Raw genomic sequence first — 18347 nt, 5'->3', positions numbered from 1 at the left:
AATCTATCACAGATACACTGGAAACAAAAGGAGGTACATGCTAACCCAGCCTAGAGTGGGATAAAGAGTTGGTCTTTGCAGGGTTATGTATAGGGTAAATGGGATTTTGAGAAATGAGCATGGTCTTTCTTGAAAACCTAAGCTGGAATGTTGACCCCAATCATTCATTTATTCATTAAAATAACTCTCTGATTTGTTAGGCACGGTGCTGAACTTAGTAAGACACAATTTCTGCTCTCACAGAGCTTACAGATTGGTGGGAGATTGAGACACTGGGGAGCCTCTTGTTACCCTGTTCCCACTTTTACACAGTAGTCAAGGGGAATTTTAAACTTCCCTTATAAGGCTTCATACTTCTCTTTTTTTTTTAATTTAGAATTTTTTATTCTTTCAATAAAGGCAACAGCTCCAAGTTTCTAAATGCTCTTCATCTAAATTTTTGCACTTTTATTTTAAACTTTATAGTCATTTTGTCTGGTACATGAATCTTTTTTTTTTAATTATTTTATTGTTGGTTGTTCAAAACATTACATAGTTCTTAATATACCATATTTCACAGATTGATTCAAGTGGGTTATAAACTCCCATTTTTACCCCGTATACAGATTGCTATGTCACATCAGTTACATTTCCATTGATTTACAAATTGCCTTTCTGGTGACTGATGTATTCTGCTGTCTATCCCATTCTCCACTGTCCCCCCTCCCCTCCCCTCCCCTCCCCTCCCCTCCCCTCCCCTCCCCTTCTCTCTCTCCATCCCCTCTACTATAGATCGTTTCTTCCACTTATATAATTTTTCTCCTACTCCTCCTTTCCTCTTATATGTAGTTGTGTATAACCCTGAGGCTCACCTTCCAATTCCATGCAATTTCCCTTAACTCTCACTTTCCCTCCCGCCTATCATCCCTGTTTAATGTTAATCTTCTTCTCCAGCTCTTCGTCTCTACCCTGTCCTTGGTTACTCCCCTTATATCAAAGAAGACATTTGACATTTGTTTTTTAAGGATTGGCTAGCTTCACTTAGCATAATCTGCTCTAATGCCATCCATTTCCCTCCAAATTCTATGATTTTGTCATTTCTTATTGCAGAGTAATACTCCATTGTGTATAAATGCCACATTTTTTAATCCATTCATCTATTGAAGGGCTACTAGGTTGGTTCCTCAATCTTGCTATCGTGAATTGTGCTGCTATGAACATCGATATAGCAGTGTCCCTGTAGCATGCTCTTGTTAGGTCTTTAGGGAATAGACCGAGAAGGGGAATAGCTGGGTCAAATGGTGGTTCCATTCCCAGCTTTCCAAGAAATCTCCATACTGCTTTCCAAATTGGCTGCACCATTTTGCAGTCCCACCAACAATGAACAAGTGTACCCATTTCCCCGCATCCTCGCCAGCACTTGTTGTTGTTGGACTTCTTAATGGCTGCCAATCTTACTGGAGTGAGATGGTACTTCTCTTAAATAGAAACTCTTACCATGTTCCACATGGACTGGCATGATTTGGCTTTCTAGGCTCTTTTTGGTCTCCTATATTGGCCTTTCCATTTCTGAAATTCCCCTAAGCTCTTTCATGTCAGAGCATTCTCACATGCTCTTCCTCTGCATGGAGCACTCCACCTTCCACTCTTCCTTTGGCCAACTCCTATTAAAGTTGCTTAATCAAATGTCACTTTCCTAGAGAGTGTTCCTTGATCCCTCAAATAGTGTCACATTTCTTGTCATACCCTCTCAAGAGTGTTCTGAAACATCTTAACTATAATTAAAACATTTAGTATAATTGTTTAATGTCCATCTTCCTCCCTTGTTAGACTGTAAGCTCCATGAGGACGGCTCTTACTTGCCACCAAAACCTAGTACCTGGCCCACTGCCCATCCCAGAGCAGCTATTCAGTCGCTCTCCATAGAATGAGCAAATATATAATAAATACTATAGAAGAGCCAAGTATGAAATGCCTCAGGGTACACAGCAGGAGCACCTAATCCCTTCAGGGGGATAAGGGAAGGCTTTCTGGGGAGGTTTCTCAAACTGAAAGCTAAAGGGCATGGAGTTAACCAAATAATGAAGAGGAGGGTAAGGGAGAGAGGTGGGGAGAGAGTGCTTCCTGCAGAGAATAAATAGCATGTGGAAACATTAGAGGTGATAATGTAAGCTCAAAAGAACAAAAGTGCAGAATGGTAAAGCTGAGAGGAGGGGGATGTGGCCGGTTGTGGGGGTAATGAGGAATATAAAAGCCAAACCAGGTCATTTTTTTTTAAATTGATACATAATTCACAAACCATAAAATTCACCCTTTTAAAGGATACAACTGAAGTACTTCCCTAGCTTGCATGAGAACTTGAGTTCCATTTCCAGCACCACAAAATAAATACATAAATAAATACTTAAAAATATTCAATCAGGCTTAAGGATTTTGTAGGGAGGACATAATCAGATTTGCCTTTTAAAAAGGTGGCTTGAAGCCAGGCATGGTGGCATACACCTGGAATTCTAGTAGCTCAGGAGGCAGAGGCAGGAGGATCACAGGTTTGAAGCTAGCCTTAGCAATTTAGTGAGATCCTGTCTCGAAAATAAATAAATAAATAAAATTTAAAAAGTGTTTGGGTTTTAGCTCAGTGGATCAGTGCCCATGGGTTGAACTGCCAGTACCACCTCCCCCCGCAAAAAAAAAAAAAAAAAAAAAAAAAAAAAAAGTGACTTAACTACATTGCCAAGAAGGGATGGAATGGAGAGGAAAAAGTAGAGACAGGGTGGCCTGATGCCCTTTCAGGTCTGGGGACAAATGAAGGCAACTGGAACTAGGTTAGTGGTAGTGGTCAGAGAAGATGGACCAAAGTTACTGGGTAATTTATTGGGTAGAAGTCTGAGAGAGAGGGAAGACCCAAGAACGACACCAGGTGTATGGGCAGCTGAGAGGATGGTGAGTCCAGTGATAGAAAAGGAGAATGCTGGAAGATGAAAAAATGACATTTTAGTTGGCTATATCCTTATATTCTGGGACATGAAAGTACACATGTCCAAACCCTGGGACTGGAAAGCTCTGGGTCAGAGTTACAGGTATGGGAATTGTTAGCAGATAGTTATAATAGCCAAAGACAGGACGAGATCATCTCAAGAATGCATTATGGGTCAGGTGCCATAGTGCACGCCTGTAATTCTAGTGATTCAGGAGGCTGAGGCAGGAGGATCGAAAGTTTAAGATCAGTCTCAGCAACTTAGCAAGGGCCTAAGTACTTAGCAAGATCCTTTCTCAAAAACAAAAGAGCTGGGGTTGTGGCCCAGTGGTTAAGTGATCCTGGGTTCAATATCTGTTACTGGGGGGGGAAAAAAAAGTGAATTCTGATCTAAGCAGAGGACCTAGGAGAAACAATATCTAAGGGAGGGGAGGAGGAAAAGGGGACTCACAGGGAAGAGCTGGAGAGTGACAGGGAAACTGGAAAAGGATACCATGCAAATTAAAGGGAGAATACTTGAGAGGAGGGAAAGTGTGAAATACTGCACAGAGGCTAAATAGTAATATGATGACTGGAGTATCTGGATTTAGCAAATAGCAGATCATTGGTGGTTTTGTTAGGCTATAGTTGCATAAGATACACATGGGATATGAGAATCTAAAAACCCAACTGCAGAAGAGAGTTTTGTAACATGTACAGAATACCAACCTTTCATTAGATTCCATTTCTTCAATCATAAAATAGGGATGATAGAAGGTAACAGTAAGGACAATAGACATAACCCTGGACATGTTCACCCTAAATGAAAGTTTCTTATAATGTTGTTGAAAAGATAAATGAGATAAAGTATGGTAAAATTCCCAGCACTATAAACATCCTTAGAAAAGACACTACCACTAACCAGTTTTAGTTTTCTTTCCCATTCCTTGTGTTAATTACTATTTAGTAACAAATACTTCCCTTGGAAATTCCTGAGATTTGGTAACATTCAGCATTCAGGTCCATCTGTCATAATTAAAAAATTAGTAGACCATGTTTGTGACTAACATTTCAGTTAGAATTTCTGTGAGAAAATTTGAGTCAAGTAAAATGCAGTTTTATGTCATACCAAGTGAGGGAAAGCAAGGAAACAAGGCTAACTATAAGAACAAGAGTAACTAAAGTCAGCCTCTTTGCTCCTTCCAGTTTAAGGTGCTGTATAATCCAGGTTGTGAGTCCTCTCAATTTGCAGTCATCTTAAGTGAATCATTCTGAAGTGAGAAATGGCTAAATGGTAAATTTGATTGTTTAGAATAACAGCTACCAATTATCAAGTGCCTTATTATACCCAATGCCTTATGTAAGTTAGCTCATTTAATTCTTGCTACAACCTTGTGAGGATGGCTGGTTTACAGATGAGGATACTGACACGCAAGGGATAAACAACTTTCCCAGGGCGAAAGTTAGTAAGTATAGAGCTTGGTTATCTCTCTGATTGTATAGCTCCAACTCCTCCTCTAATGGACAGATTGGGTAGCTTCATTATTGGCTCTGGAACATATTTCAGAAGTTAAATAGTTTGGGGACATAGAATCTTTTTAAAAAATTAGTTGGTTTTAACTTAGGAATTATATCAAATTTAGTCTGAAATTAATATAATTCCTTACACAGAAAGTTAGATAGTAGCAAAGGGCCAAGAGCAAATGGAGGGGCAAGAGGATGATAGCTGAAGTTAGCACTATAACACATCTATAATCTGAAGAGTAATCAGTGGGAAAAGTGTCAGGGCAATATTACTGGGAGTACTATGGCTTGACAATAGATGGAAAGAGCAAGACATTCCAAACTGGCCAGCTATTGGGAAACCTAGGCTATCCTTATCCCAGATGCTTGAAACAAACATTTGAGATATTGAATTTTTTCAGGTTTTGGAATACTTGAATATACTAGTGAAACACTGTGGGTATGGGATCCAATTCTAAACATGAAATTCATTTATGTTTCATATATACATTATACACATAGCCAGAAGGTAATTTGATAAAATATTTTTAATGTGCCTTCATTTTGACTGAGACCCATCACAAGAAGAACCTTTCACTGTGGACATTATGTTGGTGCTCTTGGATCTTGAAGCATTTCAGATTTTGGATTAGGGATGTGAGCTCAACCTACATCAAGAAGTTGTTAAAAGGCAATGTTAAACAGCATGCTTATAATTACAGTGATTTGTGAGGCTGCAGCAGGAGGACCAGAACTTAGACAGACCCCATCTCACAATAAAAAATAAAAAAGGTTGGGTGTGTAGCTCAGTGGTAGAGCATCCTGGGTTTAATCCCTGCTACCAAAAACAAACAAACAAACAAAAAACCCATCACATATCAAGCTAAGGACATCGAGAAACACATTATACCCCCTTAAAGCCAACTTCTATCTCAATTCCTGTGATTTTAACAATAGCATTTCAATCCTTGAATTATCATATCATCTGAATTTTCACCTTTTCTTCAGGTTTACCCTGGTCCATGAGTTTGGGTATATAAATGCCTGTTTTACCTCTTAGTAGCTCTAGTCTTAGATGTTTAATTTCCTTTTTTTTTTTTTTTTTTTTTTTCTGAGGATGGGGAAGAGGCCATTGGGAATCAAACCCAGGGGCATTTTACCACTTTACAATGAGCTACATCCCCAGCCCTCTTTAGTTTTGAGACAGAGTCTCTCTAAATTGCCCGAGCTGGTCTAGAATTTGTGATAATCCTGCCTTCACATCCTGAGTAGCTGGGATTACAGATGTGTACCACCGAATCCAGTTTATTTAATCTTCTTTTACCTCTGCTTCCTCATCTGCAAAATGGAGATTTTATAAGGTTATTGGAAGGAATTAGTGAGTTAGTACATATTAAGTACTTACTTAGGGTATTTCACTTACAAAGTAAAACTTCATAAAAATCAGCAATCATACCTGGGTGTGGTGGCACATGCCTATAATCCCATCAGCTCAGGAGGCTGAGGCAGGAGGATCACAAGTTCAAAGGCAGCCTCAGCAATTTAGCAAGGCCCTAAGCAACTCAGGGAGACCCTGTTTCTAATTAAAATACAAAAAAGGGCTGGGGATGTGGCTCCGTGGTTGAGTGCCCCTGGGTTCAATCCCCAGTACCTATCCCCCAACTAGCAATCATCATCGATTTTTTACACATAATTTATTTACTTTATATTTTGATTTATCTGAAGTCTTTATTTCAACAAGAAAACAAACACTAAAGCTAGTGTGGTGGCACAGACAGGAAGTAGATTTCTGGTGGGTCAGTTTTGCAATGTTCTGTTCACTCTGGAAGCCCAGACTACAGTACTTCTCTGGCCTATCCAACAATTTTGTAAGTTAACTTCCTGCATAAAATCCCTTTTTGCTTAAAGGAACTAAAATTGCTTCTGTTACCTCCAAGTTCTCTAAAGCATACACTACTTACTGAATGAGCAGTTTGTCATAAATGGTATAAATATTTTCCTGGTTTTTCTTTTAACCTTGTTTGTGATGTTTTGTATAGAGTAAATTTATTTATTTATTTATTTATACTGGGGATTGAACTCAGGGCATTCAACCACTAAGCCACATCCACAGCCCTATTTTATATTCTATTTAGAAACAGGATCTCACTGAGTTGCTTAGCGCCTCACCATTGCTGAGGCTGGCTTTGAACTCATGATCCTCCTGCCTCAGCCTCCCAAGCGGATGATATTACAGGTATTTACCACCACGCCCAGCTAATTTTATTGAGTAAATCTGTAAGTATTTTCCTTTATGGCTGTTACTCATGTAGCTTAAGACTTTAAAAAAATTTTTTTTTTTAGTTGTTGATGGACCTTTATTTTATTTGCTTATTTAGATGTAGTGCTGGGAATCGAACTCGTGCCTCACACATACGAGGCAAGCACTCTACCCCAGAGCTACAACTCCAGCCCCAAGTTTAAGACATTTTTACCTCCAGGAAAATATTTTCTTATGTCACATTCTAGTTCTTTTAAATTTTTGTTTTTAATATAGCTGTTTAATCAGAAGAGAACTCCTTCAAAATATTGATGTTAAACCTACATATTTAACAATATGCATGTTTGTCCTTTCCTTCTTCCCTTCTGACCCGTCTGAAGTTAATCCCTTCACTTGTGCTCTTGCTCTCATTCTTTCCTCCTATTTCCTGGAAGTATATAAGACTTCCTAATTTGAGTATAAGGAAGAGATCATTTCTCAGCCTGTTACAGTTTAGATATTAGGTATCCCCCAAAAGCTCATGTGTGAAACAATGCAAGAAAGTTCAGAGGTGAAATTATTGGGTTATGAGAACATTATCTAATCAGTATATTGATCCTCTGATAGGGATTAATTGGGTGGTAACTATAGGCAGGGTGGAGGAGATGGGTCTTTGGGAGGGTGCCTTTGAATATATATTTGTCCCTGGAGAGTGGAACTCTCTCTGTGCTTCTTGGGGGTCTTGTTCAGACATGCTTTCCTCTGTTACAATCTTCCACCTTGATGTTCTAAGTTATCTTGGGCCCAGAGCAATGGAGTTGGCTATCATGGAGTGAGACTCTGAAACTGTGAGCCCCCTAAATAAACTTTTCTTCAAGTCTTTTGGTCACAACAGTGAGAAAAAGCTGACTAAAACATAGCCTTTTGACTAAGATCAAATGAGTATAAGGAAGAAGCCTGGGGAATTTGAATAAGTCACTGTGGAGAACTGACTCAAAAAGGAAACTGATTTGGAATAAAGTTTTCTGAGCATGGATACTAGTCCAAATGGTTATGGTATTTTCTTCCACAGCACTTTGAAGTGCACCAAGGCAAGGAGTTTCCAAGAAAGAAAATGAGAAATGGGCACCAGCACTGGCAGGAGAGTTGTTGAAATGAAAGACCATGGAATTTAAACTGGACAGGAGGGGCTGGGGTTGTTGCTCAGTGGTAGAGCGCTCGCCTAGCACGTGTGAGGCCCTGGGTTCGATCCTCAGTACCATATAAAAATAAATAAGTAAAATAAAGGTATTGTGTCCAACTACAACTAAAAAATAAATACTTTAAAAAATAAACTGGACAGTAAAGGAGGTGAAGACAGAATGGAGGAGAAATAATTAGGAGAAAATTAAGAGTTAAGCAGATAGAATGTCTCATGGGGGTCCAGGAATAGTGAGATATAAGTAAACGAGAGAGCTAGAAAAATACAAAGTTGTAGCCAAAGTGGAGGCTTGAATTTAATATTACAAAATAGGTAGGTACAAAGGCTGGGGATGCAAAAGTAGGAGGGAGAATAAGGTCTCTGGAAATCAGGGATTCGAGGAACTGAGAGGGTGATAAAAGGATCTTTCATATGGATCCTAAGGTGACCCATGATGATGGCAGAACTAAGCCAGTATCTTCCGTGAATGAGAGGAATGGTCAGGAGGTTAAGTGGTTGACAGTATAGGAGAGAGATTAAGGAATATACAGCTAGACTGCAGGAGACTTCAAGGAATACAAGCTTTTTATACAAGATGGGAGAATGTGGAAGTAACCCTGGAGATAAAGAATTAGATCCACTCAGGTATATGATGTGATGATTCCAGGTCTGTTTTATATATTACTTTAAAATATCTATTTGGGACTACCAAACTTCGTGACCACTGTCTCCTATTCATACTCTCTTCCTTCTTCTGGTGTGTGTGTATATATGTTATGTATGTGTGTGTGATAAAATATATATATATATTTGGATTATTTATTTATCCAGCCAGCCAGTATTGGGGATTGAAGTCAGGGCCTTGTGCATGCTAGGTAAGTGCTCTACCACTGAGCTAAAAAAAACCCCAACCCCTTTTTGTTTTTAAATTTTGAGTCAGGGTTTCGCTAAATTGCCCATGCTGATGCAAATTTGGGATCCTCATGCCTGAGCCACTCCAGTTGCTAGGATTACAGGTGTGTACCACTGTGCCAGACTATATTTGGTAACTTTGTTTTTCTCCCTGTGGTACTTGGGATTGAATCTAGAGGTGCTTTACCATTGAGCTACAACCCCAGTCCTTTTTATTTTTTTGTTTTGAGATAGTATCTCACTAAGTTGCTGGACCACTGAGTCCTGGAACTTAAGATTTTCCTGCCTCAGTCTCCCAAGTAGCTGGGATTATGGGCATGTGTCACCATACTTGGCCAATATTTAAATTTTTGAGGAACAGTCAGTTTGTATTGTTCTTGACTTCCACGAAGCATCTGGCAGCAAGTATCCTGTTTTTCTTTTGGAAGCTATGTTTCTATTCTTCCATAGTAACAATATCTGGTACATCTTTTATCCTAACAATTTGTTTTTCTTTGGTTTGTTTCTCTTCTCCTCCTTGCCTCCATCTTTCAAAGTTCCCCCAAGGTTCTGGCCTCTACTCTTCACTTTATATTCCAACATTCTTACTCTACTATAATTTTCTATTATGAAATTACCACTCCAGTCAGATGACTTCCAATGCCACCTGCTAAATGCTTTCTTATTCAACCTAGACTGCCCTTGCTTTTCCTGTTTGCTATATAGATCCTAGTTATCTTTTGGGGCCAACTTCAAACACAAACACAATTACATATGAAAGTTCTTCACTGACTCCCTCTACTCTCTACCCCACCACCCCCATGCAAGATTTCTTCTCCAAACACTTAGATTTTACAGCCCATAGCAATAATCAAAATCACATATTCATATTTAGCTTTTTTTGTGTTTATGTCTGATCTCCTCCCTCTACCCAGCCAATCTCTTGGTCACTTAAAAAGTTGCTTGACAACATTTTCAAGTTGCTTGAAAAGATAAAAAAATAAATTTACCTTCCCAATAGCAACTACTATGGTTTCTTGTATATTCTTCTAAGTACACCCTGTGGATATTCACATATTTTTTCTTTCACAAATGGCATCATGTTTGGGCTGGGGATGTGGCTCAAGCGGTAGCGTGCTCGCCTGGCATGCGTGCGGCCCGGGTTCGATCCTCAGCACCACATACCAACAAAGATGTTGTGTCCGCCGAGAACTAAAAAATAAATATTAAAAATTCTCTCTCTCTCTCTCTCTCTCTCTCTCTCTCTCTCTCTCTCTCCCTCCTCTCTCACTCTCTCTTTAAAAAAAAAACAAATGGCATCATGTTTATAAATATATATATATATATATATATATATATATATAAATTTTTTTTTTCTATATCTTTCCTTTTCCTCCTCATACTTTAATTAGTCTTTAAAGTGGAACTTCTCTAATGTTTTCAAAAGCATATCAGTATATCCACTGATTATACTTTGCTTACATGTTTTTCTCTTCAAAGGACCAGAGATTAATAAGGAGTGATTTCTTTAGAGAAATCAGATTACTTTTTATCTCATTTAGCTCCATTTGCTAATGTGATCAATTAAATGTGTTTACACAAATTAAACTTTCTCATTGTAAAAATTCAGAATTAACAAATTAAAAATCTTTGATATGTGTACCTTCAGAATTTTAAAAGGCAATTTTATAAATAAAAACATATCTCTAGAAATATTTAGAATTGTTTTTAATTTTTTTAAACACAAATAAATTAACAAGTATCATAATGTAAATACTGTTTTGTAGCCTGTTTTTTTTCCATGCAACTGTATATTGAAGAATCTGACCCTATTTATATATACAGATGTAACTCATTTTTCATGATTGTTGTGTAGTTTGCTTAGCTATTTCTTACTATTAGGGTGTTCAGAAGTTTTTGCTACACACTGTTATAATGAACATCTTTGCACATGTCATTTTATGTACAAGTGTGATGAGAAACATCTACTGTTTCCCAAAAGTAGGTGCTAAGGAGGATGTGGTAGCATATACCTGTAATCCCAGCAACTTGGGAAGCTGAGGCAGGAGGCCCACCCTGGGCAACTTAGTGAGACTTTGTCTCAAAATTCTAAAAGAGCTAGGGATATAGCTCAGTGGTAGAACATTTACCTGGCACGTGCTAGGTCCTGGGTGCAATCCCCAGAACTGCAAAAAGACAAAAGAGAATAGATGGTAAGAAGTTGAATTGTGGGCTGGAGCTGGAGCTCAGTGGCAGAGCGCTTGCCTGGCATGCATGAGGCATTGAGTTTGATCCTCAGCACCACATAAAAATAAATAAAATAAAGGGCTGTCCATCTACAACTACCAAAAAAAAAAAAAATTACGACGAAGAAGTAGTAGTAGTAATAGTAGTAGTAGTTGTGGAATCCTGTGTCAAAAAAAAGTTTGTAAGTATAAACTGTACATGGTGGTGCATACCTCTAATCCCAGCTCTGTGGGAGTCTAAGGCAAGAGGATCCCAAATTTGAGGACAACCTCAGCACCTTAGTCAGACCTTGCCTCAAAATGAAAAAAAATTTAAAAGATTTGTGGGTGTAGCTTAGTGGTAGAGTACTCCTGTATTCAATCCCACTACTGAAAAAAAAAGTATAATAAATACAATTAAATTGACCTTTGCCAATTCTGTGGTATAACTGTTATAAGTTAATAATAGTAACACAATGTGACCTTCAATTTTGGTTTCCTTTAAAACCATAGGACATCCTATTGACTCAGAAGTCATATAGTATATAATACAAAGTACACTAGAATAGCAATTGATAGATTCAAGTCCTGGTTCTGTCCTTAACTAATAATAATTGATCTTAGGCAATCCTATCAATATCTAAGCCCCAGTTTCTGAACCTAAAAATGTGGTATGGGTAGCATGGAAGATACTTTAATTTTTTTTTTTAGTTGTCCATGGACCTTTATTTTATTTATTTATATGTGGTGCTGAGAATCAAACCCAGCGCCTCACACATGTAACACAAGTGCTTTACCACAGAGCTACAACCCCAGCCCCACTTTAATTTTTATTGATTTTATTTTAATAATTAGTTGTAATTTAAAATAAATCAGGAAGCTATAATTACCAAATCTAATCAAAGATTTATGGATATTATTTCCATTAATATAAAATTTACTTTTTTTAAAATTGTAGATAGATACATAATATTTATTTATTTTTATGTGGTGCTGAGGATCAAACCCAGTGCCTCACACATACCTGGCAAGTGCTTTATCACTGAGCTACAGCCCCAGCCCTAAAATTTACTTTTAAAAAATTCATTTAAGTTAAAGAAAAATTCATCAGCTGGGTTGGTATTGTGATGCATGCTTGTAATCTTCACCTTGGGAGGCTGAGGCAGGAGGATCACAAGTTCAAAGCCGGCCTCAGCAAATTAGTGAGGCCCGAAGCAACTCAGTGAGACCTTATCTCTAAATAAAATATAAAAAAGGGCCGAGGATGTGGCTCAGTGGTTGAGTGCTCAATGTGGGGTTCCTGACTTTTCACTGTGTTAAGGACATTAAGAACCACAAAACCCTGACACACATACTCATCATCATTACTTCATAAAAAGATATTTTAAATGTTTTATAATTATAAAACATGTAAATATAGTCTGAAAAAATTTTCAAATTGTATAGGAAATATTAAAAAGTCATTTTCAGCCAGGTATGGTGGCACAGCTACTCAAGAGACTGAGGGAGGAGGATCACAAGTTGCAGGCCAGATCCTGTCTCAAAATAAAAGAACTGGTGATGTACCTCAATGGTAGAATGCCCCTGGGTTCAAATCCCTCTATTGCAATAAGTAAATAAACAAAAATTTTAAAGCCATTCTCTTGCTCTCTCTCTAAAATCCACTCATGGACCTTCTTCCATATAGATCTATCTTACTTTTACAAAGGACATTTTTAGCATTATAAAAGTTTGGGTGCATATGTAATTGTTAATTTATAAATATGTGTGTACATATATTTATTATATGCTAAATGTAGTATGTTACATATTTATCCTACATGAAATTATATAGAAGAAATTAAAAATTTCAGAATAAAGGATAGGCTTTTTGGGAAAGGACAAGTGGCAACCAATGATTTAGATGATTCCCCATTTCTATAATTCCATGATTGAGTCTAAAATATCCTGAGCATTTACATGCCTTTCATTATTATCAGTAACATATTTTGAAAATCATAGATTACAGTGTTTTTAATACTTCAATCTACATGTTGTATGAGCACAATTCCGTGCATTTTTACTTATTAGTTTCCTATATCAATTTTAACCTGAGGTCACAGACTTCAGGGTATTCATAACATCATGAACATATATATGATATTATATATATATATATATAGTTTTTTTTCTGGGGAAAAATAATTTCTAATCCAAATAAATTTCTTGATTTTTCTTTACATAATAATATTATTGGTTGGGGAGTCCCCTCAATGTTTTTCCTTTTTTTCCCTTTTGTATGTGTGCAGGGGAGCATCTAATTTCTGGTTTGCATTTGATAGTTGCATATCTGAATTCCTTGTTCTCATCTTAACAAGTCTAATTTTTTAAAAAAAGTCTCTATCCATTAATCATAGGGATTTAATTACTTAATTTTTTTTAGTTGTACATGGACACAATATCTTTATTTTTTATTTGTTTATTTTTTATGTGGTGCTGAAGATCGAACCCAGTGCCTCACACACGCAAGGCAAGCACTTTACCCACTGAGCTACATCCCCAGCCCTGGATTTAATTTAAAAATCTTTTTTTGGTACCAGGCATTGAACCCAAGGGTTTTTAACCATTAAGCCATATCCATAGCCTTCTCTATTTTAAGACAGGGTCTCAGTAAGTTGCTTAGAGCCTCGCTAAGTTGGTGAGTATGGCTTTGAACCTGCAATCCTCCTGCCGCAGCCTTCTGAGCCACTGGTATTACAGGTGTGTGCCAACATACCCAGCTAAAAAAAAGTCAGTCTTTTTTTTTTTTTTTTTTTTAAAGAGAGTGTGTGTGTGTGTGGAGAGAGAGAGAGAGAGAGAGAGAGAGAGAGAGAGAGAGAGAGAGAGAATTTTTAATATTTATTTTTTAGTTCTCGGCGGACACAACATCTTTGTTGGTATGTGGTGCTGAGGATCGAACCCGGGCCGCACGCATGCCAGGCGAGCGTGCTACCGCTTGAGCCACATCCCCAGCCCTTTTTTCTTTTTTTTTTAAAGTACAGAAAGACAGAAAAAGGCAGAGAGTGATGCCTACATTGAAACTGACAGGCAGGGAGACAAGCAGCTAGAGTCAGTAGGATATAACAGGCATAGATAAAAGGCCTAATAAGCATAGACATGTGAAAGAAATATAGAGAAACTTGGAAACACAGAAGGAAAGACAGAAGAACTGACCAGGTATAGAAGAAGGATAGCAGAAAAACAGGTTGACAGAAAAAAATGACCACAGTGAGGAAGGCAAGATCACCAAGGGAAACACTTGTCCCAAAGGACAAGTGAACAGAAAGGAGAAGAGAGAGAGAGAAGAAAGACACACCGATGAAGAAAACTATAAGGTAAGAAGGAAGACAAAGTGATAACAGTGTTTTATACAACAGAGTGCCTTATAATTATTTCAGGCAGACAGGGAGAATCCAGCAGACAGATGGGGTGATGGAGAGATATATGTCAATCACACAGAAGAGAGGAGAGGTAGCCAATCAGAAGGAAAAGCTAGAATGAAGACCAAGACAGATACAAGGAAAGAATAAACAAACAAATAAAAGAGAAGGGGTGGTGGGGGGGAGAAAGAAGAGCAACACAGAGATAAGAGGCTAAAACAGTTTAATTCAGGAATATACAGTAAATAAGCAGAAATGAAAGAACAGTATATCCTGTAAAGTCTTATCATCTTTCTCAAAGAGACCTGGTTAGAAGCTGAGTCTTTGTCTCCCTGCTAAAGAGTTATAATGTTTCTAAGGCAGCATGGGAGAAGATCCAGAAGGAAGGATGAAAAAGGAGAAATTTTAATAAGGAGCAAAGCTGTTGAGATGAGGAGAAAGAAACTTCTGGGATAGACCCAAGTCAACCACCTAAAAGGAGCTGGCACATGCCTGTAATCTGAGATACTCTGGAGGCTGAGGCAGGAGGATCACAAGTTTGAGGCTAGCCTGGACAACTTGATGGAGATGTGGCTCAGTGGTAAAGATCCCCTGGGTTCAATCCCCAGTACCAAAGCAAAACAGTACAAAACTCTCAAAGGATCTAGATTCGTATGACTTCATAGAATTCATATAGATAAAAAGGAAAGATAGAGCAGGCCACTGTATTTGTGTGTAAGCACAGCTTACAAACTATCTGTACTTATTAACTGTACTATTATTTATCTGGTAGTTTTTAGTATATTCATTTAATGCATTCATGTCTTTCTTTTCTCAATTAATACATACTTCAGCAATGAAGAGACCAAGAGTGTGTTTCCAGACAATTATGTAGAGTAGAATAGGAGATCAGGAGAGAATAAGACCTTTCTAAGAATTCCTTTGGTACTGGTAGTAAAAGCAGGTAATTAGCAACAGTCAATCAAAAACAGAAGTTCCATAAAGTAGAATCAGAAAGACAAGAGGCAAGAGGTGGCAAGTCACGTAAAGTTAGGAAGGAGCATCCAGCAAAACTGGAAAAAAAACATAAGGAGTACAGCAAAACCAAGTAGACTTGTGTATGTATAGATTCTTCTCTCAGGCATTATCCAAGAAATGTGACATAGTGGCTGCCTCTCGGGAGAGGAAATCATGGCCAGGGAGAGAATAAATGGGAGGCTTACTTTTTGCACACTGCTAGTTATATACTTTTACATTTTCATACCACAGTTATGTCTATTCAAAAGTTAATTGAGGCTCGGCACAATAGCATAAATCAGTAATCCCAGCAATTCAGGAGACTGAGACCAGAATATTTCAAGTTCGAGGCCAGGCTGGGCCACTTAATGAGACCCTGTTTCAAAAAATAAAATGTATTGCGGATATAGCCCAGTGATAGAGTGCTTGCCTAGCACATGCAGTGCCCTTCATTCAATCCCGAACACCACACACACATACACACACAAGCTGATTGGGGAAGAGGGGACTAAAACAAAAAAAGAAAGAAAAGCAAGCAGGGATGTGGACATAAAGAAAGAGCCTATCAAATAGACAGTAAAAAGGCAGGAAAATAGAGACTAGGGGAATGGCAAAAAGACTGAGGTAGGCAGCCTGTCTAGGAAGCAGAAAGAAAAAGACATGACTGAAATGGAAGCAAGTGTGAGAGAAGACAGGGTAGGGGATATGATACAAAAGCAGGTAAGACTTTGGAGGAAGGGGTTACTGAGAAGTCTGGAGAGAGAGATCATCCCTCTTCATGGGATGGTGGCAGAAAGCAAGTCAAGGGAGAAAGAGGTGATAAACAGAAAGAGGGAAAAGATACAGGCTTTATAAGCAGTAAGAGAACAGAGAGCAAGTAGGGAAGACAGGCAAGAAGACAGAACTAATGGGAAGCAAGGAAAATGATGAAAAGAGATAAATAGGAACAAGGAGAAGGGCAAGATAAGAGGCAAACCAAGATGGGGATGGCCATAGCAGGACCTGGAAGTAGACAAACCAAGAGATGCAGGCTAAAAAAAGTGATAGAGACAGGCAGGCGGAGAGACAGATGGCTAGAGAGAGAGTGGTGGGCAAACAGCCAGAGAAGCAGACAGACAACCAGAGAGAGAAAAAGGCTGCCAGCCAGTCAGGAAGGAGCAGACAGGCAGGCAGGCAGACACCATAACAAGAGCAAGCAGGTAAAGAGGCAGGCAGAAACAAGGATAGAAGACGACAAATCAAGAGGTCAGCAGGGAGGAAAAAAGATCAGGAAAGAGATGGAGACAGGCAGAGGGGCAGATGGACAAGGAGAGAATCAGGAAGATTAAAAAATCTGTATATAAAGCACACTCAAGAGAAAAAATGATGAAGGCCTGCATAGGGATGCACATGGCCACCTTTAGCCACCCACACCTGCAGATCATGCCACATGTGGCAGGCGGGCAGAGAGATTCAGCATAGAGAGGACCCAAGGCAGAGAGACTTGTGGAGCACCACATGATGCATAGTGTACCCCCACCAACACACACACACACACACACACACACACACACACAGAGACACTTTTTCTAGACCTTGGTTTGATCCACAGACATACAGAGGGGACCAGAAAGCGGGAGACAGGCACAAACAAGGAAGAGCCATACACAGAGATGACACAGGAAGACAGAAGAAAACAGAGGACAGAGATGGAAAGTCACTTGCAGGTGATGGAGACTGAGAGTCAAAGGCAAGACAGACAGTATTAGCAAATAATAAAGATGCACACATAGAAAAGCCATACTCAGAAAAAAGGAGATACCCAGATGAACTAGTACAGAGACTCAGAGAGTGGACAAGAGAGCTAAATTGAATGGAAGAGGAATGATTTGGGAGCATAGGAAAGAGAGTTTCACAGTTCAAATTATTAGGGTAAAAAAGGGGGAACCAATGTTCAATAAGGTACAGTAGTAGGAGGGGGGTAGGATATCAACAATGAACATTTTAGTTTAGCCTTATAAACAAAAATTTATATTGTATTCCCTTGTCACTAATGCTTTCTGACTGCTGTGCTCTTGAGCAGGGCTGGGGGCCAGCAATTATACTTCAGAGGTGAGAAATGGCCCAGGAAAGAGACTATTCTACTGGCCTGGGATGGGAAGCAAGGGAGGGACAAAGTGAGATCAAAAGAATGGGAGAAAACTAGAGTAAGAAAAAGGTGAGGTACAAAAAGGGTAGAATTAAAGCTAATTCACCTCCTTCCTTTGCTCCATTCATTGGCAAGCTGTATTTTATGTCTAGACCTCTCTGATCAAATCTGTTTGAGAAAGCTACTTTTTGGACTCCTTTTCAACTGTCCATCTGATTCCTGATACCACATTTAAAATAAACACTAGGGTAGAGGAAACCAAGGGTTAGCAAGTTAGACAAAAATGCCTGAGTGTAACCCCTACCTCAGTCCCAGTTACTTTTCTCTTTCCTGGTACCTCAGTTTCTTCTACTTTATCAGTGCTGGAGATCATGGAGGAAGGGAAATATACTGAAACAGGAGAAAAGAGAAAATAATTTCACAATCTTCAGACTTTATCTCTCCCCTTTATTCTAAAAATCTGTTCTATTTAACCCCAAATTAATTCCTCAAGTCAGCTTAATTTTATATGCTAGGGGGAGGGGAGGCTGAGGGAAAGGGAAAAAAAGTGAAGATAAAATTTACAACAATTATAAATCACTGAAAAGGCTGGGCAAAGGGGAGAATCAAACATGGACTCCTTTGAAAAAAAAACTCAATCATCGTATCTATTCATATCTCTCCCCCAAAAGTCACTAGGATTTCTGTCACTTTTTTTAAAGAAATAAGAAAAATATTCAGTACCGCTTCTCATTTAAAAGATACGTACACAATTAAATGCATTTTGACTTCAATGAGGTATGTAGAAACAGAGTTATATATAAACATATATTTCATCTTTTTCCTTTTCAATGCCTGAAGGGGAAAAAAAAAAAA

General features: G+C 38.5%; 1 protein-coding gene across 6 annotated transcripts in view; it reads right to left on the bottom strand.

The window, feature by feature from the left end:
* The window catches only part of LOC308636232 (uncharacterized protein), a gene marked incomplete at its 3' end in the record, with an annotated part of 29428 nt that overhangs the window by 8543 nt on the left and 2538 nt on the right, over nucleotides 1-18347 (bottom strand). For 3 of the 6 annotated variants that reach the window (XM_081271587.1, XM_081271584.1, XM_081271585.1), the window contains exon 2: nucleotides 17797-17882. In XM_081271587.1, coding sequence (XP_081127713.1) covers nucleotides 17797-17882 — 86 coding nt within the window. The other 3 variants (XM_081271589.1, XM_081271586.1, XM_081271588.1) reach the window with 3 other exon arrangements.

Source organism: Spermophilus citellus (genome assembly GCF_964194105.1).
Source record: "Spermophilus citellus genome assembly, chromosome: 17".
NCBI classification, from domain to species: domain Eukaryota; kingdom Metazoa; phylum Chordata; class Mammalia; order Rodentia; family Sciuridae; genus Spermophilus; species Spermophilus citellus.
This window is presented reverse-complemented; position numbering and strand designations above follow the sequence as displayed.